The 25,170-nt window shown below is 42.8% G+C and overlaps 1 protein-coding gene across 1 annotated transcript in view; it reads right to left on the reverse strand.

Annotated features, from left to right (window-relative positions):
• Positions 1 to 816: 816 nt before the first annotated feature.
• agbl1 (AGBL carboxypeptidase 1) overlaps positions 817 to 25,170 on the reverse strand; it is a 95,925-nt gene continuing 71,571 nt past the window's right edge. Inside the window, exons 21-26 of the mRNA XM_086028301.1 lie at positions 19,387 to 19,516; positions 12,106 to 12,237; positions 11,896 to 11,958; positions 8,012 to 8,125; positions 3,899 to 4,038; positions 817 to 2,567 (exon numbers count right to left, since the gene is read on the reverse strand). Of these exons, the coding sequence (XP_085884427.1) occupies positions 2,336 to 2,567; positions 3,899 to 4,038; positions 8,012 to 8,125; positions 11,896 to 11,958; positions 12,106 to 12,237; positions 19,387 to 19,516 (811 nt within the window). The 3' untranslated portion in view covers positions 817 to 2,335. The remainder of the gene's footprint in view (positions 2,568 to 3,898; positions 4,039 to 8,011; positions 8,126 to 11,895; positions 11,959 to 12,105; positions 12,238 to 19,386; positions 19,517 to 25,170) is intronic.

Below are 25,170 nucleotides of genomic sequence, written 5' to 3' on the forward strand. Positions count from 1 at the left end.
GGGCGCGGCCATTCTCCTCATTCGCTAGGGGCGTTATTCACGGAGTCACTTATTTCCTAATTTCTCCCAAACTTATTGATAAAATAGAAAATGACAACTCTTTTCATTTTCCTGATCAAAAAATATATAAATGAACTTGTTAGTGAAAACATGGCCCCACCGTCCCCTCATCAACAGTGCACATTTACTAACGAGCCCTCCCCACTCTCTTGCTCTCATTCCCTTGACACACACAGAGCCACACACAAAATGCTCTCTGCGACCCTAAAGTATAGAGTTGCAGAGTGAGTGAGGTTTTATCCCTGGTCCAGATGGTCATAGACTAAATTAATAAGACTTCATCTGAGAGGGTGGGAACACGCAGCAACAAATCAGAGGGTAGCGGGATATTGATTTACAGTATACAGTAGCAAAAAATAATTACTGTCAAGTAGGCTACATGAGTTTGCACTTTATGGGCATACACTCCCATCAAAACATAATGGAACAGTGCATCCAATTTGTTTTGCTCTAGTGTCAAACATTTGAGTTGAGATCAAAAGATGAAAAATGGGACAAAAGATCAACATCCCAGCTTTTATTTCAAGGTATTTGATATGATGAGCAGTTTTGTTGGACTCAGGGTTTCAATTTGTCTGTTTCCTTGTTTCCTACGTTTCTTAGATTACACTGTGCATTTGTCTTTTAACTTTACTTAAACCATTATTATTTATCTGAAGTTGTGTTTGGTTTTTCTGTGCCTGCGTGCCTCAGTAAGATGCAAAACATAAACATCCACTGTCAGGAAGACGTTACAGAAGTTTGAAATCAAGAACAAACAGATTAAGAAATGGTTTATTCGCAAATTCCATCTCCATATTGAACTCAGGACCGTGAGGATGCATTATGTAATTTTAGTGTTTTATGGGTTTACTGGTTGGTTCATCAATGTATATAGTGATGGTCTTTTTTGTTTAGGTTTTTCCAATTTTATTATTCACTATGCTATGCTTTTTCTTATTTATCATGCTCTGTGAAAAGCACTTCAATGTCTTTTTTTTATTTTTATTTTTTTATGACAATGAAAATAAAGACATTCATTTATTCAGACCTTCTACTGCATGTTCATTCCTTGGGAAGTCAACCCCCCAAAAATGTTTTGCAATAATATGTTCTATGTGACTTCACTAGTCTAAACATGGCATGTTGATTAATATTGCGTTTGTGGAATATAAGTTAAATGGCGAATTCCACCTGTTTTTTTTACCATCTGCAACTGTGATGTCATTTACAGTTGACAGAAGTGACAAAATGGTCACCCCCTGAGATGGCTAAAACAAGGTATATTTTTCTGCTTAACTCACATTCCACAAACACAATAATAATCAGAATGCCGTGATTCGACTAGTGGGCCTGCATAGAACATATTTTTGTAAAGTTAATGTTGGGGTTTCTGGTAAGCTTGAAGCAGCTCACAGGTTATGTCTGGTGACACAGCAAACAGCAATTCCAATGGAAATCCTCATTATATCAGACAGATGGAGGCCCAACAAAAGGAAGTGCACAGAAATGTGCAAATTGTCAACCTGCACCAACCAGAGGGAAGAGAAGGAGGCGGTAGAAGTTGCTGCTTAAGAGATGGGGCAAGATCTGAAACTGAGCATCATTCGGCCTTACATCAATAAGTATGTTTACTAAAAAGTAATGCAAACACAGAGATCATAAAAACTGGGGAAAAACATTTGAGTCAAACTCAGTTTCCAATTTACACGTTCTAGTTGAGAGGCAGCATGATGGCTTCTAATCCGCCTCTCTATTGACTTAGAATTTAGAGAAGTTATAATTTTAAAAAAATCTGCATGTATGCTTTATTGCAATATTGATTCAGTCAAGACTTTAAAATTGTCTATATTTTGTTAGAAATAAATGTTGGCAAATTCAAACAAAATAATGCCTTCAAACATCATATCCTTACATAGTTCATTTAAACTTGTTGTGTTACTGCAACAGAGAATATCTTCAGAAATCTAATGTAGATCAATGAATATGATAGTGACCATGACAACATAGCAGGCCCAAATTCTTTAAATATTTAGTGGGGCAAAGATCATTGACCACAAGTGAGTCAAGTAGTGGAGACATGACTACAGTATCCGGCTAGTGTTGCGCACTTGAGTCATATCATAGCATCAGATTCCATTTTCAAAACTGAGCAAACTCATTTGAGTAATGAAAGACAAGATACAGTTGATAGCACTCTAAAAGCGTAGCTCAGCTCAGATTGGGGTCCTATTGGTGATGAGGGTCACATTTCACACACTTCACACAGGGTCACACATTTGTTCCATCTGGAGTTTCAATGGACATCTGCGGTATCAGTAGAGGGAGCAGGCGACTTGACTGTTGTGAATGACTGACACCATCTTGCCATTTTATTTTCTGCCATATGTCCTCCAGCGCCACCTTCTGCTTCAATGTTGGCCATGCATCCTTTTAGATCTAATTCCAAATCATTGCCTTTAAGACCAGGACACATTGTGGAATATTCAATTTCTTCAACACATGGGGGCTCATCATCTTCAAAACAGCTGTATATGACAGACAAAAGAGGTGATTTACATTGTCTGCCATGCTAAAGACATGCTATTAATGAAGTATAAACACTGAAGTAGAAGTATAAATGCCATCATTTTTACACCTTGTGATAGAATAGGAATCACATGACAATAATTTTAACTGGTTGAACCAATGAGTTGGCTCATCTTGGATATGTTCAACAATAATTGATTATACACTTTCTTTCAAAAGTAATGTAATGAGGCCTATTCCACAAAATATGATGTCCATGTACATACAGTATGTAAGCATGTATATACATGCACATACATGTACATGTATATGTACATGAACTCAAAATGCTCTAGATACCAGAAGGTTGTCTAAGAAATTCTAAGAAAGAATTTTGAAATGTGGAGGAGGCTTTGCTGAATCTGACACAGTGTCTTGAATTTGTGCCCGATACAAAGAAATCTCAAGGCGATATCAAGATACTGTGCAGCAAAATGTGCTGCCAGAAAGCTTTGCTAATTTTTTATATATTTCAACATTTTTTAATTTTGAGTTTTCTCACTGGCCATTGGGGGTTTTCCTTTCTTCATCAGAAGAGAGACCAACAATGTTGTTCATGTGTGTTACTCTATTACGGTGCGGGCAAACTTTTGTGTTTGAGATGGATGGAATGGACGGACAGATTCGTCTATGCTTTAGTCGTCTATGAGTTCTCATCTATGTTTTCAGACGCGCCCCGTCGGTCCGAGTCAACCAAACGGCGTTGAGAACGTACGTATATACGTCACAGGCAGGTGCGGCACTCTTGACACGCAGCCAAATAAATAAAAAATAAAACAGTGTTGTGTACCGGGCCCACAGAAGCAATGACGTGCCCCATATTGTTTTCATTTCACCGATCACCACGCTGTTGCGTGTGTGTGTGTCTGTTGTTTTCATTTGATATTTTTTCTTTATTTGGCGGTGTTTGCTTGTGCAGCACCTGCGCATGACGTGAAAATTATGTTCTCGACACCAATGGGCTGTCGCTGACGAGGGACGGACTGGGACCACATGGGTCGGCCGGAAATACCGCCCAGAAGTTATAGACTGATAGACAATACCCAGCTCTGTGGACAGATGGGCCCACATCATTTGTGGATGAGGTTAAAAAAACCGAAATAGTACCAAATCTATAATTGTTTTTATTTTAATAACATAATTCATTCTTCATTTTGGTATTCATAATTAGTCAATCAACAATTAATTTAGAATAAAAGTATGTGTAAAAAAATATATATTTTGCGAATTTTGTTTGTTGCCTCAGAACACCCCTTTAAATATACTTCAATTAGACTGGGAAATATCTTACTTGTGTGATTTATGATCAGGAGTCATGTGATTGATGAGAGTCCTGCCGTAAAGGGCCCTTGTATCTATAGTCAAGGAGAGCAGACTATGGCAAAATTTCCTTCCCATTTCTTCCAGCTCTCTGGTTCTTGTCTGTAGATCCTATACACAAACAAACAAGCAGTGACAGAAAGAAAGTATGAATTGGTAGTAGGGATGGGCCAATATCAAACCATTGGATTGGTGTACTAAACCCGATCGAAACCATCTTTGACATTTCTGTGCGTTTGAATGGAGAAAGGTGGAGATAAAGAAAAGTGTCTCAGAGGTGGTGGAAGAGAGAAAAGTGATTCTCAATCTTGCTAGCTGTCAGGCCTGCAGCCTCTGTACCCTTAGCCCCGCCCTGTGTGTGTGTGCGCATGTGAGTTAACAGGTGTGCTGATGGACAGCAGCTGCACCTAATCATCTGCTTTTCTCTTAAGATGACCGTGAACTCCCCAGCACCGCCAGAACATCTGCGTTTGTCATCGAGTCAGTTTCGTCTAGTCAGTTATAGTAAGTCGTTTATTAATTTTTGGGAAGATCATAGTAAACCTTGCCTTTACTCACCAGCTCAAGCCACTGCCTTCCCTTGCTTGTCACCTGTCTGCTCCTCGAACTGGACTCAGCCTTGACTGTTCCCTCCTGCCTCTGATCAAGACTCATTCTGTCCAGCCAGCAACTCTCCTGCTTTCTACAATAAAGAACTTGTCATCATACTGTGTTTCCTCCCTGCACTTGGGTCCTCCTCACTACCCGCAACCCTAACAGCACGTTCTGGCCATCATGGGCCCAGCAGATGTGGATTCTGTTCAGCAGGTTCTTACTGGACAAGGTGTACTTCTGGACCAACATGATCAAGCTTTAAGCATGGTGATGGAACAAGTGCGGGAATTCTCACAGGGTCTTGCAGCAGCTCAGAGACAACTTGCCTGGCTCCAGACTCAAGCACACTCCTCTCGAATTGCCGTGCCTTCTAGTCAAATTGTTCAGGAGCCTTTTGTGCCTGCACCAGCCCCATATGATGGAAACTTGGGAGCCTGTCGCTCGTTTTTAGTTCAATCCTCGTTAGTGTTTGGACAACAACCACTCTCGTATCCTACAGACTTCGCAAAGATTTCCTATCTCATCAGCTGCCTTCGGGGTTCTGCTCTGTCGTGGGAGGGACAGTAACCAATTTGTTTCTTTCACGGCTGAGATGAGAAGAAATTTGACCACTCAGTTCGTGGAAGGGAGGCAGCAAAGCGGCAGAGTTTTCCGTAACTTTCCGTGCACTTGCAGCCGAGAGTCATTTTAATGATGACGCACTCCAAGAAGTGTTCTGGAGGGCGTTAAACGACTCTATTGAAGATCAGTTGGCCCTCCGAGATTAACCTGGAAGCCAAGATCAACTAATTAATCTCGCAATAAAACTAGACTGTAGACTCAGGGAGCGCATGAGAGAGCGTAACCATACGCCCCAGACCACACCCACTCCGCAAACTGGCAACAGTGATTTAAAGTTACCTTTCGAGACCTGGACTAGGCCAATAACGCCACCCCCAGACACTGGTAACAAGCCCGTGTAACTAGGACACGCTCGACTCACAGATCAAGAACAGTTGCGCAGATGCATATCCAATCTATGCTTGTATTGTGGAAAGAATGGTCACTACGTTGCCACTTGTCCTAGAAAAAGACCTGGCTGAGAAGTAGGAGAGGACATATTTGTGAGTCAAACATCTGATTCCTCCTCTGTTCGTTTTCTAATTCCCTGCTACTTTGAATTGGAAAGAGATGTCTATGCCTGTTTTTGCCCTCATTGATTCTGGTGCAGATGAGAACTTGATTGATCCCATCTTGGTGGCGCAAATGGGGATTACCTTGGAGCCATTATCTACTCCCATTAAGGCCAGGGCCCTTAACCGACAACTTCTCCACTGCATCACGCAGAAGACAGTGCCAATTTCTCTTCTCCTCTCTGGCAATCATCGTAAGGGTAACCTACTTCTATATTTTTGACCAATTACAAGTTCCTTTGATACTTGGCATGCCTTGGTTGAAGAACCATAATCCCATCATAGATTGGACACTGCCCAAAATAACTGCTTGGAGCAACTTTTGCCACCAAAACTGTTTGAAGTCTGCTGTCGGGCCTTGAGTGTCGCCAGTTTACCCGACCAACCAGATTTGTCCCTCGCTCCAGCAATTTATCCCATCTCACAATTGGTAAACCCATGGGAAGGGGGACCCACATTATTCTTTAGGGCTGAGCCCGGCTGGGCCCCATGGGTGCAGGCACAGCCACCAGGCGCTCGCCAACGAGCCTCACCTCCAGGCCTAACTCCAGGCGAGGGGGCCCAGTGACACTCAAACAAGGGAAAACAATGTTCATATATGTACATCATCATAGGGGATCTGTGAACCGTATTTTCTCTGGCCCCTCACATAGGACCTGTTTGCCATGGGTGACCCTACCAGGGGCATGAAGCTAGGGGTGGGCGATATGGGCAAAAAAAAAAATCTCTATTTTTTCAAAAAACTTGATAAAGATAATTTGACGATATTATCCAAACATTTTAAATCTGCACCTGTTTCACAGACCAATTGTGGATAGACAGCGTTTGTGAACAACATTTCTTTTAAATTGCTAAATACAGCTTCCGCAAAACAATGATATTCTATGGCAATATTTACCAATGAAGAACAAAAAATTATGTATAGACTTACATTGAATTTTGGGAATATTTATGTCATTCAAATGTCTCTGCTGTTATTCCATAATGATATGACATTTTGAGCTGGAGTAAATATTGGTGTACCACTCCCAACTACTGGAGCAATCAGAATGAGAAAAAGGTGTTAACTACTGTAATGGGAAATAAATGTATTTGATATGTGACGTGTTACCCAGCGAGAGAAAGAAAAAGATGTCGTCATGAAAACACCCATTCTCATACATTGGCCACCGTATTCAGAATAAAGTTGAATAACAAAACTGCAATTTACCAAAAAGTGCATTTTCCCACTCATTCATCACTGTAATATGTAGATTTGTGACTTTATTCATGTTTGGGTGTATCCTGGTGTCACACTAATAAGCTGTTGTAGTTCGGGAATACAGGCTAGTTATGAATGGTGCGAACTACATGAGTGTCAACTGAATGTTAACCGATCATCCAGGCTATCACGTTTGACTTGCTCACTAAAGTACTGAGTGTGTACGTGACTGCTTGTGTTTATATTTGTTGGTTCAACTCGGCGACTGTTTTCTGAGTGTGTGTGTTTAAGCTTTTGTTTTGCGTGCTTTTGCGCGGTCGCTGAGTTTTCCTCGTAATCCATATCGCTTGTGGTGCAACAGAATTGCTCTTCACGGTGACCGTTTAGGCACATCTAACAATGTCATTTCCATCGACGTCAGTCTTGTCAACTCCAAACTATTTACAGACTACGGACGACGTGGACTCGCGCCTCGCTATGAATCCCTGCTCGACACTCCTCAAAATTTGAAACAGCCCGGCTGCAGTGCGGATAGTCACGTGATCGGGTCCTGCCCGTTGATTTGGCGACTGATTATCACTTCCTCTTCCTCTGCCGTCAATGCATACTGATTTTCAGCATTTCCTCTTACTTTGCGGACGTCGGCTGACTCGCTTTTCGAGGCAGTATTAATACTTGATAATGTAAAATTATACGTCGTGAGAGCAAGATTGACGATAATATTGATAACGATATATACCGCCCACCCCTACACGAAGCCCCAGGCAACTTAGCTTCTTGGTTCATTGGGACACACAAACCCCTCCACCACGATAAAGTGACGGCTCATGGAGGGATTGTTTTCTCATCCCTCTCAAATTCTTCCACCCTCTTCCCCTCTCTGTCTCTGTCTTCTGTCCCTTCAGTCCAGGCTCTGCTTGAGATTTTCTTGAAGGACGTTATTAAATAAAAAAAAAATAAAAAATCGACAACAATTAACGATATTCATGCCCATACCGAGAGTATGTAAACCTAACTCCAGTCAAGAGTTCAGTTCAGAGGGTGGTATACAATACATTAAATTTGACAAATGGTTGTACTAAAAGTCGAGAAACTTCTAACTTCTAAATTTACAAACCTTGTATATTCCCTGGTCAAAACCATTGTAAGTACTTTCCATAGTATAACTTCTCAGCACGCCCAATTCTTTCCAGACAACAATTCTGGCAGTGGCAGAACGGGACTTCTCCACCTGGGAAAATCAGATGAGTAATAATTAGGAAGTGGAAAGAAAGGGACAATGTTAGGACAAATACGATTCTAAGTTGCTCATTTTGTAGCGTGAGAGAATTCGAATGATGATGATCTTTTTGCAAGTTACAGTATACCTAAACAGTGACGCAAACATCAACCTACCTATTACTCATTTCCGGCGCCGCGCCAGTGGCTGCCCGTAACAGCAGCTCCGCTCACCATTGAGCCTTTTCGTGTGTTTTTGTACCTTATTATTATTCTACCTCATCTCTTTTTCACATAGTTGATGGTCGTAAACTTGCGTAGCAATGGACACCCAAACTGCGGTATTCTTGCTGCTACTGGTGGCTATTTTTTGCGCGATCGTGTCCGGAGACTTGGCTCTGAGCTGCGCCCCCATTGTTTACAGCCGGAATCAGCTGTTAGAACTCCGTGCTAACCCTGCGCCGGCTCCCGGGGCGAGACCCGATATCCCCCGTGAGCTGAGGAGGAAGACAAACGGGGGTCTCGTGCGGGGGTTAAACGCTGGGAAAGGAGGAGACGATACCATCCCGTCCTCCCGTCTGTTATCATGGGGAATGTTAGATCTCTCCCCAACAAGAAGGACGAGCGAGCGGCGCTTACCCGGCAAGAGAGGGACTTCCGGAGGCTAGCCTGATGCTATTCACGGAGTTGTGGCTAACAGCGCTAACGCCGGATGCGGTCGTTGAATTGGACGGCTTCCAAATCATACGCGCGGACAGGGCGCTGGAGAGCGGTAAGAGGAAAGGAGGAGGGCTGGCTGTGTTTGTGAACGATAGATGGTGTAATCCTGGGCACATAACGATTAAGGAGCAGCTTTGCAGCAGGGATATTGAGCTGTTAGCTGTTGGCTTAAGGCTTTTCTACATCCCGCGAGAGTTTAGTCATGTGATCGAGGTGACCGTCTACGTCCCCCCCGCTGCCAACGGCGACACAGCCTGTGATGTCTTGACTGCAGCCGTTAACAGGCTACAAACACAGCACCCAAATGTCCTGCTACTCGTCTCTGGTGACTTCAATCATGCCTCCCCTTCCTCCTCTCTGCCTTCATTCACACAATATGTCACCTGCCACACCAGAGACAATAAAACACTGGACCTTTTCTATGCCAACACCAAGGAGGCATACACATCACTGCCCCTCCCCCTGCTGGGCAAAGCTGATCACAACCTGGTGGCTCTCCAGCCTGTGTACAAACCTCTGGTCTGCAGGCAGCCAGCTGTGACCCGCACGGTTCAGAGATGGTCTGGAGAGGCCAAGGAGGCCTTAAAGAACTGCTTCAGCACAACTGTGTGGGAAGTATTCAGCGATGCTCACGGGGTAGACATTAACAGTCTGACAGACACTGTTACAGACTATATAAATTTCTGCATGGAGAACACCATACCCAGTTGTTGCAGAATAATGCCAGGGGAGTCTGGAGGGGCCTGAAGACCATCTCAGGCCACGAACAACCCAAGACACCCGGACTGGGGGGATCTGCAGTGGGAAAAATGAGCTGAACCTCTTTTTAAATAGGTTCGATCAGATGCCTGCCCCCACTCAGTCTCTCCTGCTGCAGCCTCCACCTACTCCTCCTGCTGGGTGTGTCACCCCCTCCCCTCTTTTCTCCACAGTCTCCAGCTCCCAGCTACACCAGACAGCCACCACTCCCTCCTCTTTAGCCTTGGCCTTCACAACATCTCAGGTGAAGAGCCAGCTGAAGAAGATGAATGCGAGGAAGGCCACGGGTCCAGATGGCATCAGCCCCCAGCTCCTCAAATCCTGCGCAGACCAGCTGTGTGTCCAGCACATGTCCAACCTGAGTCTGAAGATGGGCAGAGTCCCCCAGCTGTGGAAAACATCCTGCCTGATCCTGGTGCCGAAGATCCCCCACCCGAAGGAGCTCAACTGCTTCACACCAGTGGCGCTGACATCCCAGCTGATGAAGACCCTGGAAAGAGTGGTCCTCATCCACCTGCGCCACCTGGTGAGCTCCTCAATTGACCCACTCCAGTTCGCATACCAGCCTGGCATCAGTGTGGATGATGCCATCATCTATGTCCTCCACACTTCACTCTCCCACCTGGAGAAGGCCGGGAACACTGTGAGGATCATGTTCTTTGATTTCTCCAGTACTTTCAACACCATCCAGCCCACCCTATTGGGAGACAAGCTTGAGCGGGCGGGAGTGGCCCACCACCTCACTACATGGATCCAGGACTACCTCACAAACCGGCCACAGTATGTGAGGACACAGGACTGACGTGTGTCTGACGTGCTCCTTTGCAGCACGGGTGCCCCGCAGGAAACTGTCTTGGCTCCCTTCCTGTTCACCCTCTACACCTCGGACTTCAATTACAGCACCCCTACCTGTCACCTGCAGAAGTTCTCTGACGACTGTGCGATTGTCGGCCTCATCACAGGCGGAGATGATCGGGAGTACAGAGAACTTATTCAAGGTTTTGTGGGCTGGTGCCAGCAGAACCGCCTCCTGATCAATGCGGGGGAATCCAAAGAAATGGTGGTGGATTTCTGTAGGCGCCATCACTCTGCACCTGCACCAGTGAATACCCGGAGAACAGATGTTGAGAGAGACTCAACTTACAAGTACCTGGGTATTCATCTGAACAATAAACTGGACTGGAGCAACAACACAGCGACGCTTTCTATAGGAAGGGTCAGAGCAGACTCTTCCTACTCAGGAGACTGAGGTCTTTTGCGGTTCAGGGGACACTCCTCAGGAACTTTTATGACTCGGTGGTTGCATCGGTCATTTTCCAGGGACTGGTCACCTGAGCAGGCGGTGTCTCGGCCCGGGACAAGAAGCGGCTGGACAAACTGGTAATCAGGGCTCTGTCCTGGGCTGCTCCCTGGACTCTGTGTACTCAAGGGACAGGAGGATGATGGCCAAGCTGTCATCAATGCCGGACAACCCGGCCCACTCCCTCCAGGGCACCCTAACAGCACTCCACAGCTCCTTCAGTGACAGACTGTTACACAAAGGAGAGTGCAAAGGAGAGATTCCGCCGCTCCTTCTTGCCTGCTGCTGTCAGACTCTATAACAAGAACATTGTGTAGTCTCTACAAACTGGCGGACATTAGTGCAATTGTGCAGTCCTGCACCTGAGCTTATATTGTACAATACTCAACATTCCCCCACTGCTGTTATATCGTGCAATACTCAACATTCCCCACTACTGTTAGTCTGGTTTTATTTTTATCCAATGCTGTTCCTTATATTTCACTGCAGCACTGTCACTTACTCAGAGTATTTTCCTCTGTACTATGTACAGGCTAAAATGAGTGTTACTTCATAGTTTATATGTAGATGTATGTTGGTGTGTGTATATACACATAGTTACTGCGTATATTTACATAGGTTTGATTCTGAATGTTTGCCGCTAATGTCATACATTAATGGCTACATTATGCCGCCGTCTCTGTGTGACCTATATCTTTGCTGCTGTAACACTGAAAATTTCCCCACTGTGGGATCAATAAAGGCCTTCCTATCTTATCTTATCTATCTACAGTGGATGTAAAAGCCAATTTTTGTGGTTTTAAAAATGTTTTGAATATGATAGATCATATAAAAAACGTTATACACTTTGTTGAGGTTGCACAAGTCATGGGAAACCTCAGACTTGGGTGTTGCAGGTTGTAAATTCTGACTGATGGTGTTGTAAAAGGAAGAGGAGGTTATTTTTAATGTTGGCTGTTTATTAATCAGACAGACAAATTATGAAACGTCAAAGTTATTATTACCATATAGTTGCAGCTGTTAAAAGAAAAGGCTGGTGCAATACGATCCAAGGCCTTTGCAATAGTCTAGAAAAAGAAAAAGGGTAAAGAACAAAATAATTTGAGTACTTACTGCGACAGTGGCATGTACAAATCATAATACAGTACTATAATTTTGATCTGAAACTAAATTCCTATGGTCTTACTTTGCAACACAGGCACAACATGTCTTACCCTGTATCCAGGGTCCTCTTTCAGTCCTGCAGTGTCAAATGTAGAACCTGATTGCCATAGAGTTTCCTTTACACTGCAGCCATATAGAAAAACATTCTTTTTCCGAGAATGACCATGATAGTCACAGAAGACCTGGAAGAAATAACATGAAATTTAGAAATGTACCCCAACAATAACCAACAGCATTAATGTTGAAACACAATCCCCATCAAACCCCAGGTCATCTCCTTGGTTTTTGCTGTCAACTGAAAACATTAGGGTTTGACATCAAAATAACTGCAAAACAATGCATCAACATTTCACCTTTTAATTCGAGATATTTACTTCTGGATTTGATACACAACTTAAAACACTGTTTGAAAACACCCATTTTTCATGTGACTGTTAAGTAAATCTTGTTGCCCTGGTGTTTCTTACCACAATAATCATTTAAACAATAAATAGCAATACGTGTATACGATCAGTTTTCAGATTTGGGTTTATACTATATTTGTACAAGTTAAGGGCTGTAACCATCATGAAAACCAAGAGGTGTCTATGGGAGAAAAACTAGCAACTGTAAACTGTGAAGGGAAGATGGAACCATATACATAAACATTGGTAAAAATCAGTAAATTTCCAACAGAAACTTCCTGGTGGCTGTAAAGAAAACTCGAAAACAAAACAAACTGTCTTCTTAAAAGCATCACTTAGGTTAGGTTCACACCGCAAGTAAATGTGACCCAGATCTGATTTTTTTGCCCATATGCGACCTGTATCAGATTTTTTTATGACAGCCTTAACGGCTTAATCCCGATTTTTTTCAAATCCGACCTGGGTCGCTTTCATATGTGGCGCTAAATCGGATACGTATACGATTTTTTTACAATGTAACCGCGGTCTGAATGGCCAGGTCGCATACTGTATATCCGACATTGACATCATTCGGAGCCCAAAATGTGCTCCGCGCAGGCAGAGGGAGAGTGCAGGGGGCTGGGAGATTGAATCTGCAAAGATGTTTTGAGTAACAGTATTGACTTTATTTTAGTTCCACTTGAAACATGAAGCATAAAGTGGACATTTGCGATAGTAATTTGTGTAGTAATTCAGCCACGGTTCAGATCGATTCATTTTTTACACAAGGTTATGACGTGACATCATCTTTAGTGATGTCTCCATGAAATGAGATATTAAAGCCGTTCCTCATAATTTCCCCCAAATACTGTATTTATTTTTCTACCTCTACCTGCTGGACCACATTTACTTCCGCAAACAATGTGCTAAATATATTGTCAGTGCCGTATTTGTTCTTTAGTGACCATCTGACGTCAAAGCATGATTGTGTTGTTCCCAACACACATACAGGATAGCCACATCTTGAATGTGGCACCATTGCTCAACAGTGCAAGGTCCCTTTTCATGGTGGTGATTCTGCACTGTCCAACCACAACTACACTTCGAACATGCCCCGCCACAAAGGCACTGGTTGGGAGTCCAGTGCACTGGCGCAAAGCTAAAATCTTGGACTGCTAGCTCATGGCCAGCACCTTTTTTGAGCGTTCCCAGGAGAGAGGTGTGACAAACATACACTTGCACAGCTCAGCTGGCATCTGTTAAACCTACACATGAGTATTGTTAGTGCCAGATTTGTTCGAAATTGAAAATGTCAGAGATCAAACTCAAAAGTGGAGGGTTTAAGGCAGGGGTGCTCAATACGTTGATCAAAATCTACCAGTCGATCGCAAAGGTAGTATTCGTAAATCCCATGACATTAGTAATGGCTTCCATCTGTATTTTGAAATATGATGTCTTTATTTTGAAAATGTCATACCGGAAGTTGCGTCTTACAGAATTTCTGTACATTTTACACAGGGACTGAGAAGGACTTGTAGCGGCATCCACCATACATGTTGCTCACTTTTTCCTCGTCATTCCTCGTTTTGCCAAAGCCGAGTGAATATAAAAAGTTAATATAACAAGTATGTTGAAGGATCACATTTTTGACAGTAAGGATTATCTCTAGGAGAAGACTGCCGTTGGTTGAAAATAGGCCAAAGTGGTCAAGACTATTTTGCACTGTCTCTCGTGATTAGCTTTGATGCTAAGCAAAGCTATCTTTGTCATAAATGTAATATGTTGTATGTCTGAACTTTTAGTTCTATGGTGTGTTGGCGTTTTGCTGAGCAATAAACATGTGTAAAAGGAACTGGAGTCCCGCATCAATCAATGGGCGGCATAACACAAAAAACAAAATAGAGGTTCATAGTTAATTAAGTTGTGTTGTGCAACATTGGTTCATGCGGTTATGCAAGGTACATCAACATACATTGTACAATACATCCATCCATCCATCCATTATCGATACCGCTTATCCTCACAAGGGTCACGCGGCGTGCTGGAGCCTATCCCAGCTGTCTTTGGGCAGTAAGCGGGGGACACCCTGAATTGGATGCCAGCCAATCGCAGGGCACACAGAGACAAACATCCACACTCACAATCACACCTAGGGGCAATTTAGAGTGATCAATTAACCTGCCATGCATGTTTTTGGAATGTGGGAGGAAACCGGAGTACGGAATGTGGGAGGAAACCGGAGTACCCGGAGAAAACCAACGCAGGCATGGGGAGAACATGCAAACTCCACACAGGGAGGCCGGAGCCGGGATCGAACCCACGACCTCTGAACCATGAGGCGGACGTGCTAACCAGTAGACCACCGTACAATACAATACAATACAATTTTATTTATATAGCGCATTTCATAACAGCTAGAGCTATAACAAAGCACTTTAAAAACAATAGACAGTAAATAAAGACAATAAAAGGCCATACTACACAAGTATTAATAAATGTAGATATAAATAGTATATAAGATAAATAAAAAATATATGAACAAAATGTAGAAACTTGTCCGTTTCCATGTGCAAGGCAAGGGGGACACTCTCGATGAACAGAACACTCTTTTATTGTAAACGGTATAAAACTGAGAGAGAGCAGTGATGCTGCGTATGTGTTTCTGTAATAATAAACATTTCTGTCAATCCTTTCCCACATTTTAAGGATTCACTTGACCATCAAACACGTCAAGACTACGGTGGCTTATGTGTGAGAAACAATAATTAACCAAATAATCTACATCCTTTCCCTTTAGCTCACACTTGCCATACGAAACAAAATATTACTGGTTGAATAACGACAACAATATGTTTTATTTACTGACATGACTTCGAACGCACTGTCTTCTGCAGGATTCTGAGAGAACTGTGTGGTCGGAGCCCTTGAAAGGGTGTCTGCCAGATACATATATTTTCCTTTCTTGTACACCAAACTGATGTTGGAACTCTGCAACCGGAGTAACATTCTCTGAAGCTGGGCAGGGGGAGTATGAATGGGCTTTTTTGGGATCGTTACAAGGGGCTGGTGATTGGTTTCCACAACTGTGGGCTTTCCATATATGTAGTCCTTGAACTTTGTGCAGGCAAACACGACAGCAATTCTTCCTTCTTCCTTCTCAATTTGAGCATATCTTGTTTCCTTGTCCGTTAAGAGTTCGTGATGCAAATGCCATTTTGCATGCATGCCGCTCCAAGTCTGTAGCATGATGCATCACAGGTCAGTACAACCGGTGCATTGACATCATAATAAGCCAACTCTGGTGCGCAAGTCAGGCATAATTTGACGCAGTCAAATGCCTGCTGATGTTGTTCATACCAGCACCATGCACTTTCCTTGTGTGTTAGCTTCCTCAGTGGTGCTGCAATGTCACTGAAGTTTGGGATGTACTTCCCAAGGTAATTTACCATGCCAAGGAAACGTTGTAATGATGTGACATCTGTGGGAACTGACACATTAGTGATTGCGGCTTTTTTTCGAAGGGTCAGCTTTCAGGCCATTGCTCGTGAAGATGCGGCCTACATAGTTCACCTGATTTGCATGTGGCAGGGTTTAATTTGAGTTTGACTTCTCTGATACGTTCAAGCACTTTCTTTAGGTTTGCATCATGTTCAGCCACACTATGGCCACCAATTATGATGTCAACGACGATAACTGAGCATGGATAGCCTGCGAATAGCTGTTCCATTGAGCGCTGAAACACCTCGCTGGCGGAATTGATTCCAAAAGGCATCCAAAGAAATCTATAGTGCCCAAACGGTGTGCTGAATGTGGTCATCATTGAGGATTTCTTGTCAAGGCGTATCTGCCAGAAAGAATTTTTAGCATCCAGAACGGAAAACAATGTTGCCCCCGACATTTGCGCTGCCACTTCCTCAACACTGTGCATGGGATAATGGGGCCACTTTCAATGCTGTGTTGAGATCTGATTTCGGGCTTGTCCTTTTTATCTGCTGCTATCATTGAGTAAACCCAGTCAGTAGGTTCCGTAACAGGTGTAATGACGCCTATGCTCTGCATGCGTTCAAGCTCTGCTTTAACTGGCTCTTGCATTGCAACTGGGATTCGATGAGCTGGCCGGACCATGGGTTGGACATTGGGGTCCCCTGTCATTAAATATGTGATTGGAAGTTCTCCAAGTTCATCACTGAACAAGTCTTTGTACTGTGAGAGATTGTGTGTACTAAAGTCAGTGTTGTTCTCTGGGGTGAGTAGATGTACATCTGGAGTCATTTTAACTATTCCCATCACTACGCATGTACGGAATCCAAGTGACGGTCGCACCTCTCCGTCCATTATGAAGAAAGATAGTGAGTGGTACTGACGCCTTAAACAGCATGACAGTGTGATTGTGCCACTAGTTTCAATTTTAGTACCTCCAGAAGCAATCAGGTGTGCTGCTTTTTTCTGCTTCAATCTTCTCACCATTAGTTACATGTTTCAAGTCTTCTGCAACATCACATTGCATCTTGCTCCCGTGTCGACTTTCATTTCAGTGGGTTTGCCGCTTATGTGTATTGTGACGAACCTTCGTCCTTCTCGTCAGTCAGAGAGAATACACAGTAAACATCATTGTCACCTTTGACACCATCCATATAGAACGTTCCATCTTCATCAGATGTGGGGTTGATCGACTTCCACTTCATGTACAAAACGTCTGGAAGTATTTCTGCTTGCATTGCTTTGGCAACGTTGTTTTGACTTACAGCGTCTTTTGTAGTGATTTAGTTTTTTTGCAATTGTTGTCTGAAGGCTGGACACTTTTCCCTCTTTGCTGCGTGACTACCTCCACATTTATTGCACTTTGTTATTGTTGAGACAGCTTGGGGTTGTGATTCATACTTCTTGTTAGAAAATGGCTTCACTGCATCAACGTTTGTAGCTTGCGTGGCTAGCGTTTTACTACTTTCCTCTGTCATCTCATGAATGCGACAGATTGAGATTGCTTTTGTAAGGGTTAGCTCACTGTCTCTTCACAAGGATTTTCTCAAGGAATCACTGGCAATGCCACATACAATGCGGTCACAAATCTGTTCGTCAGCTATGTCTCCAAACTGGCAAGTTTTAGCCTTAATCTTCAAATCACTGATAAAGGATTCAATACTTTCACCTTGCCTTTGGTTCCTTGAGTGAAATTTGTGTCTTTCCATCGTACTGTTGCTTTCACGAAAATTTTCCTCTTCAGGTAGTCGGGATCCTCCCTTGATTCAGCCGGGGTGAGTATCGCTCCACCGTCACCCGGCACACGCACCTTAGCAGCATAGACGAACAAGCACTCCCGCTCGATGGCCTCCGGTCCCGCAAGATTGAGGAGAATATAAGCCTTTGTCATCCCCGGCTTGTCCGAGTGCGCCGCAGCAATAAAAATGTTGTACTCCCTCTCGAAATTGTGCCAATTGACGGCAACATTTTTGTCAAAAACAACAGGATCTGGCCTGCGAAATCCTTCCGCCATGACGTCCCCGGAAAAAACGACAACAACAGATTGTCCCTTGAATTACTCACAGGCGAGAGGTCCGTACTATTCTGACACCATGTAGAAACTTGTCCGTTTCCATGTGCAAGTTAAGGATGACACTCTCGATGAACACTCGTTTATCGTAAACGGTAAAAAACAGAGAGAGCAATGATGCTGCGTATGTGCTTCTGTAATAATAATAATTTCTGACAGTCCCTACCCAAAGGTTAAGGATTCACTCGACTATCGAACATGTCAAGACTGCGGTGGCTTATGTGTGACAACAACTAACCAAATAATCTACACAAAGCCAATAAATTAACATAAAACAAAATTGACACATGGAGACCTGAGGCTGCGGGAAGGTGCGTAGGAATGGGGGAACTCAGAGAGGTACACCGGGGCGAGGCCATTTAAAAAAATTCATGTTTATTAGCGTTTTTGGAAGATTTGGGGGAATTTGAAAACACTTTTTTTTCCCACCAATGCATTTCAATCGTTGTCAATTATACGCAGATTTTTGCTATTTGTGGGCCTCTCCACCTCGGCCGCATTGGACATTCTTTACATTCAGTGAAAATCAAAATTCTCTCTCTAAACCAACCAAACAAAAAAAACAATAAATAAATCTGAAAATGTGAAAAGTTGCTCCTCAGAACTTGAATGCAATCTGTTCCAGATGTCTGTTCACATTTGTCTTGTACACATTTTTAATTACCCCAATATAATTGCTCCATTGACGGGTCTGATATCAGTCCTCCTGAATAACTTCAAGTAGGATTATGGCTATATGTTAATTATCATTGGCTGCTAACACCGTGTGGGAGATCCTTTGGGTTGTATGTGTGTCTTGTTCCTTTTTTTCCTCATTCATTCAGGTTGGAAATTCTTTAAAAAATTTTGGAAAAAAAAAAATTGAAAAAAATTGTTTGCGATTTCCTCGAAGTTTGGGAAAAATTGCTAAATTACCAAAACCATTTCAGTGTTGGCTGTACAGATATGCTTGTCACTGACAATACAAGAAATACAACAGCAATACAATTGGCTAAGTTTTCCCAAAGTCCGGATTTTTGAAATGTACCAAAATAGTCAAGAATACAAAAAATATGTGTACTGTAGTCTTCCCAACTGCAACAGTAGTAACTGGAGTTCATTCGTCACTTCCATGTGATGACTGGAATCGTATGGAAAGACCACAATACTTTTTAAATTCATTGCTAGGGTAGGCTACGTTGTGTTAATATCATGTCACACTATTTGGGGAGTTGATACAGGGTATCGCCATCACACCTCCATAGCAAGATGTGGAAACTAAAGTCAGATAAATGTTTCCCATTCCAAAACAGTACTACAGTATAATGAATTGAAATAAACATCATTTCTTGTTGGGAACATGGCATAAGGCGTCACATGTCTGGTGAAGGACACTTGCAGGAAAATATCCAGCTTACCAGGGGAGTTCGTCCAATACTGTTGAGGTAGTAGAGGAAGCCTTTGGTATGGTAGATGGTTGGACAGAGAATGGGGTCTGGTTTACACCACTGACGATTCAAATCCTCTCTGTTCAGGTCACAGCGATTCCTGCGGTGGAAGGAAAATATGTCAACATTGGGTGATTGAATTTTGTCTCTCTCGACTGAGGGAATTTCAGATTCTTTGTGCTTGTAGCTCAGCTTTCAGATGAGCACAGTGGTCAAAGAACAACCATGCTGAAAGGTGATGGATGCAGCCTTGCTGACACTAGTTACCTTAATAGTACTGATATGAATTATAACGTTATTGAAATAGGTATACCTATGTGTAGTAAGTACCCTTAAAAAAAGGTGTTTACAAAGTGCTTCAGCAGAATCATTAAGATTAAATAAAACAACATTTCACAATCACAAGCACAAAACTCTAAACATAAATATGAACTGTCATAGGTGACTTGAGCTTGGCCATTGCGATGTTGTGACCTTTTCTCCTCGCTCGGCATCCTTTTTTCTATGACACCCTCAGCACACTTATTAGTTTCAGTTAAGGCCATAGTCACACAGCCACATGGGCTATGCCCCCATTGTGTGTAGAGTAGGAATCCTGGGGGAGGAGGTTAGACCTTCTTCTGCACTCTCGCAGAAAAGGCTCCACTGCCGTGTATCAATCTTTCTGGCATCCGTTAAAGAGTTCAACTGAGAATATGCAGTCCTAATGTAGCTACTATCAGCATAGCGGGCATTAAAGATAAAAGAACTGGGCAAAAATTCCCCCAGAACCTTTCAGGGTTCTCCCATAACCTTTCAGTTTCCTCTTGCTGAGAGTGTGACCTTTGAGGTTTTGGACACTGATCTGTGTTTATTAAGTGAATTGACTGGCATTTTGAGTTCAAAGAAAGAAAAATTAAGATTAGATAAAAGAAAGAAAAATTAAGATTAAGTAAAAGACATTCAAAATACTTCATTTTTCATTATTTTACAAAGAAACCGTAATCGTAAAATCGGGTTTGAGAGAAAATAATCAGGATTTTCTTGTTATGCAAAATTGAACAGCCCTACTTGATCTGATGTGAAATGTTTTTGCTTATGGGTATTTTGTATTACTACTGCATTGTTTTATTACAGTTTGGCAATCCAAGCATGTAGATTTTTTTCATTTGCTCTGGTAGGCATGTTTATCACAATTTCTGGGGTCAAGGTTCATATTTCTTAAGGTTTACAAAACAAACAAAATGTTTTCCACTGTACAGGGACTATGTAACAGTCCTTTATGGTAGTACGGTATCACACCACACGATGACGCCTGCTTAATTTATTATGTTTGTTGTTCACTTCTTCTTTGACCTTCTTCATTTCACTCTTTATGAACTCTGTTGTGAACTATGCTCTCTCGATTAATGCATGGTAAAGCTGAGATATTGTTTTTTACTGCCAATTAAACGTAACTGTTGAAATTATGGCACTCCAAAATACCAGTGAGACATTGAGTGGCATATTGCTTGTGTCAATTGTATTAAAGGGGGCTCCCTGAATCTTTTTTTGTCCATGTAACTCAAAATGATGTAACAACTTGTTTTGCTGACTTCAATACAAAACTACGGAGCTAGGAAGACACAGAAAAGATGAGAGAGACAGCACCTGAGGACAATGTCATGAAGTAACGAGCCCAACCAAGTAAGAAAACAGAAAGTGCAGAGATCCTGTCCTGTAAATGTGGAAGAAAAGGACACAAAGCTAGAGCGTGTCAACGTAAGCAGTAGTGCAGTTTGTGTAAGGACGCCACGCACTGCAATGCAAACAACTGACGTATAATGCAAGGATTACATATTCCACTTAAATGCAAAAGGACAGATATCTAAGCAAGCAAGTAGCAAGTCCTGAAATGGCAACTCAACCCAATTTGAGTCAAGTCACATGCCTCGAGTTCCCCATCTCTGATATCAACAGTACACATATACAGTGGTACCTCTACTTACGAACGTCTCTTCATACAAAAATTTCAAGTTACGATACGCCTCAACAGGAAAATATTGCCTCTAGTTACGAAAGAAATTTCAGGATACGAAAGGTAAAAGTATGGGGTGATACTCGCAGTATGGGCTGCTACTCGCAGCTTCGGAGTTTCCTGAATGCAACATACTCATAGCTGCTCTGCCATTGGCTAGCGTAGCATCTTCCTGGCATCCCATTGGCTAAGAGGGACCTCTTCCATATGTCTCTATGTGTGTGTCGATAGATAGGTAAATAGATAGATAGATAGATGCAGCGTCCTAGTCATTCGCCCCTCGGGCCATGAGGGGTTCCGATAGTTTCACGTGAATTAGAAACGAGGAAAAGAAGAAAAGGAGAAAATTGTTTTTTTGTCCATACAAACAAAGCAAGAGATAATAGAAAAGTATGAAAGGGGGATGCGTTTGTTTGATCTCGCCAAAGAATATGACCGTAATGTATCGACAGTCGCCACGTTATTAAATCAGTTGTTTACAAAACGCCAGGCAAAAACCACTTCTGAGAGAGAACATGAACCAAAGAGGGCAAAAAGCGATGAGGACAGCAATTAAAAGGTAAACGACCATCATTTTTATTCCTTACTCTTCCTTTGTTTTTTTTACATTATGCACAACTCTAATTTATTGTGCAATAATCTAATTGTAACATGTATTTGTTACATGTTTTCATGCATTTTTATGCTTTATAAAACATTTATGTCTGAATATTGGGGGGCTTGGAACGGATTAGGGCATTTACATGGTAAACGCGTCTCTACTTACGAAATTAATTGGTTCTGGAAGAAATTTCTTAAGTAGAAAATTTTGGAAGTAAAGGTACCACTGTATCGTGATTTACAACAATACTGAATCATATTTACAATTGTATATGTACCTGTGGAAGAAACAGGATTATTCTGGTAAAGAAATGTACATGAGCAGCGTGTATCTGGGGGGTCAATTCAAGTGAATAGGTCTGTAGATGTGGTAGGCACAACGGATGGCGTGCGTTGTAGAGGACCTACGGTACTAGCATTAGCCCTAAGCGGCTTGCTAATCACGGTGAGCCTGTTAAGACACAACATAACAGTCCTATTTATTCATTTAATTACATTTACATTTACGTTTATTTCCACAAAGTTGAATCAGAATACAATATTGTTTTACATTGTTAAAAATCGACTCCCTCTGAGGCTTAAAGCTTATAAACCGGGGTCCCACACACCACCAGCTAGCAATGTATTACAGCTCTGCCATATCCAAGTTCATTTATATATGATTAGAAAAAGTGTGCAGTGCCAGGCAAGCACCTTACAGTTTTTAAGGAAAAGGACATACAAATCATAATTTCCTTCTAACTTCCTAACTTCCTATGACAGCTGCAGCACACCATGTTCATGTACTCTTTACATTGTGATAACCTTCGTAACCTCAGTGATCCATGTGCATGAGAAGAGTTAACCCTATAAGAATTAGGCTGCAAAACCATCAGATATGTAGCTCTCCAGTAGCTTGCGCTTCAGATTTCTTTTAAATATGGAGAATGTGGGTGATTGTGATCTCATTCCATATTTGCGGACGTCTATAACATATACTGAAACGAGTACCTTTCAATTTCCTATATTTACCTTTTAGGTGCAACTTATTCCTAGTATTTTGTGGCCAAGTGGAGGAGTTCAGCGGAATAAATTCGACCACGGTATACTCGCTCCCGCACTTTAGTTAAAGGTGACTCCATCACTCATTAAGTAACATCAAGCTTAAAAACCCAGCCAAAGTAATGTATATCTGGGGCTAGAGCACCCAACGTTGAAGCTAGCCTTAAGGGAGGTGGCACACAACAGGCCTAGACACGAACAAAAGGCTAACGACACTAGCTACTGGGATATGTTTTCACGTCAGAGTTCCTCAGGGTTCATTCAAGGTCCCACATGTTCACCAAACAGTTGCCAGATATTCAGCAGACGTTCGACTGTACTTTTATTGTCGCAAAGGAATTTTGAACATGTTCAAAATTTCCTTCCGACTAGAAAAATCACAAAAATGTTGGCGGTTTGTGAAAATTTACGTCATTGAACGAACCCTGACAAATGCTGACGTGAATGCAACATTTGCTGCCTCACAGTTGTTCGCCACTCAGTGGGAAAGGGGCTTAACCTATAAATTATTTTGTACTCCCGCATCGGCACGGGCGACAACTGTCGCAATGCATCACGTAACCAATGCAGTGCTACTCGACATGTTGACAGGTCTGCGACACATGCCGCGGACACGTCAGAAACTGTTGGTGCATGTACGATTCCATACGCATTCTCTCTCATGATTGGTCTGTTATGTCACGTTGCGATGATGAACAGTTTCCCCCGTCCCAGCAATTTATTTGTTGCCACGGAGGAGAGATCCACCACGCAGCTTGTTGTTGCTGCGAAGCAAACTAGTTTGGCAGCGGCGTGGGTGTTATGTCACGTATGTGTGTTTGTGTGTAAAGAAGCCTACACACGCACGTAGCACCTTCACCGCCACCTTCCAGATCGTTTTCGCAATACAATTAAATGCATCGTCTAGTCATCTAGGTCCCTTTGTTGTAGCACGATATCCATTGTTGTCGCTGTCTTTTTGATCGTTGCTCGCCAATGAAAATGCAGACTGGAATTGGCTATAAAAGAAAGAGGAAATTTCGCCCTGCGGTGCCCTTGTCAGTATCAGCCGTAGCGACGCCCCTGACTTGGAGTGAAACTGCAACACATTTACAAACAACGCGTGGGGTTTGCGCACAAGTATAAAGGCAAACTGTGTACAGCACTGCCTCAGTGACGTGCTCGCCATGTGGTCCCAGTCGAGTAAGGAAAAAATGAAAAATAAAACTGTGTGTACTGTGCGGTCCCACAGACGCAATAACGTGCCTCATATTGTTTTTATTTCACTGATCACCATGTGTGTGTCTGTTGTTTTTATTTGATATTTTTTCTTTGTTTGGCGGCGTGTCTACTTTTGCGGCGTTTGCGTGTGACGTGAAGATTACGTTCTCGACGCCGATTGGCTGTCGCCGACGAGGGATGGACCGGCACCATCGGGGTCAATTAAATATGCAGAACGGAACGTAGTGGCGGTTAGGCAATGCCCAGCTCTGCTAATGCACATCAACTTTAAAAAGTGGCAACCTACAAAGTGAATGCCTTTGGTTCACCCATTTAGTAATTAGATTTTGGGTAACAGATTGACACAAGGAGGCGGCACGGTGGTCGACTGGTTAGCACGTCCGCCTCACAGTTCAGAGGTCGTGGGTTCGATCCTGGCTCCGGCCTCCCTGTGTGGAGTTTGCATGTTCTCCCCGTGCCTGCGTGGGTTTTCTCCGGGTACTCCGGTTTCCTCCCACATTCCAAAAAACATGCATGGTAAGTTGATTGGATACTCTAAATTGCCCCTCGGTGTGATTGTGAGTGCGGATGTTTGTCTTTGTGTGCCCTGCGATTGGCTGGCAACCAATTCAGGGTGTCCCCCGCCTACTGCCCAAAGACAGCTGGGATAGGCTCCAGCACGCCCCGCGACCCTTGTGAGGATAAGCGGTACAGATAATGGATGGATGGATTGACACAAGGAACAATGAATGTAGTTTTTAAATCTGATGATTATACATGTTTACGACCATATTCAGCATATTTGAGTATTCATCACCACACTAACAGTTTGCCATTCATATAAACGTTAATATGAAAAAAATAACATGCATTCTTCTAAATAATTTAAGTGTAGACATTCATTTTACACGTTGTTT

Source organism: Filicampus tigris, chromosome 4, assembly GCF_054856515.1.
Source record: "Filicampus tigris isolate MCC_2025a chromosome 4, RoL_Ftig_1.0, whole genome shotgun sequence".
Taxonomy (NCBI): Eukaryota; Metazoa; Chordata; class Actinopteri; order Syngnathiformes; family Syngnathidae; genus Filicampus; species Filicampus tigris.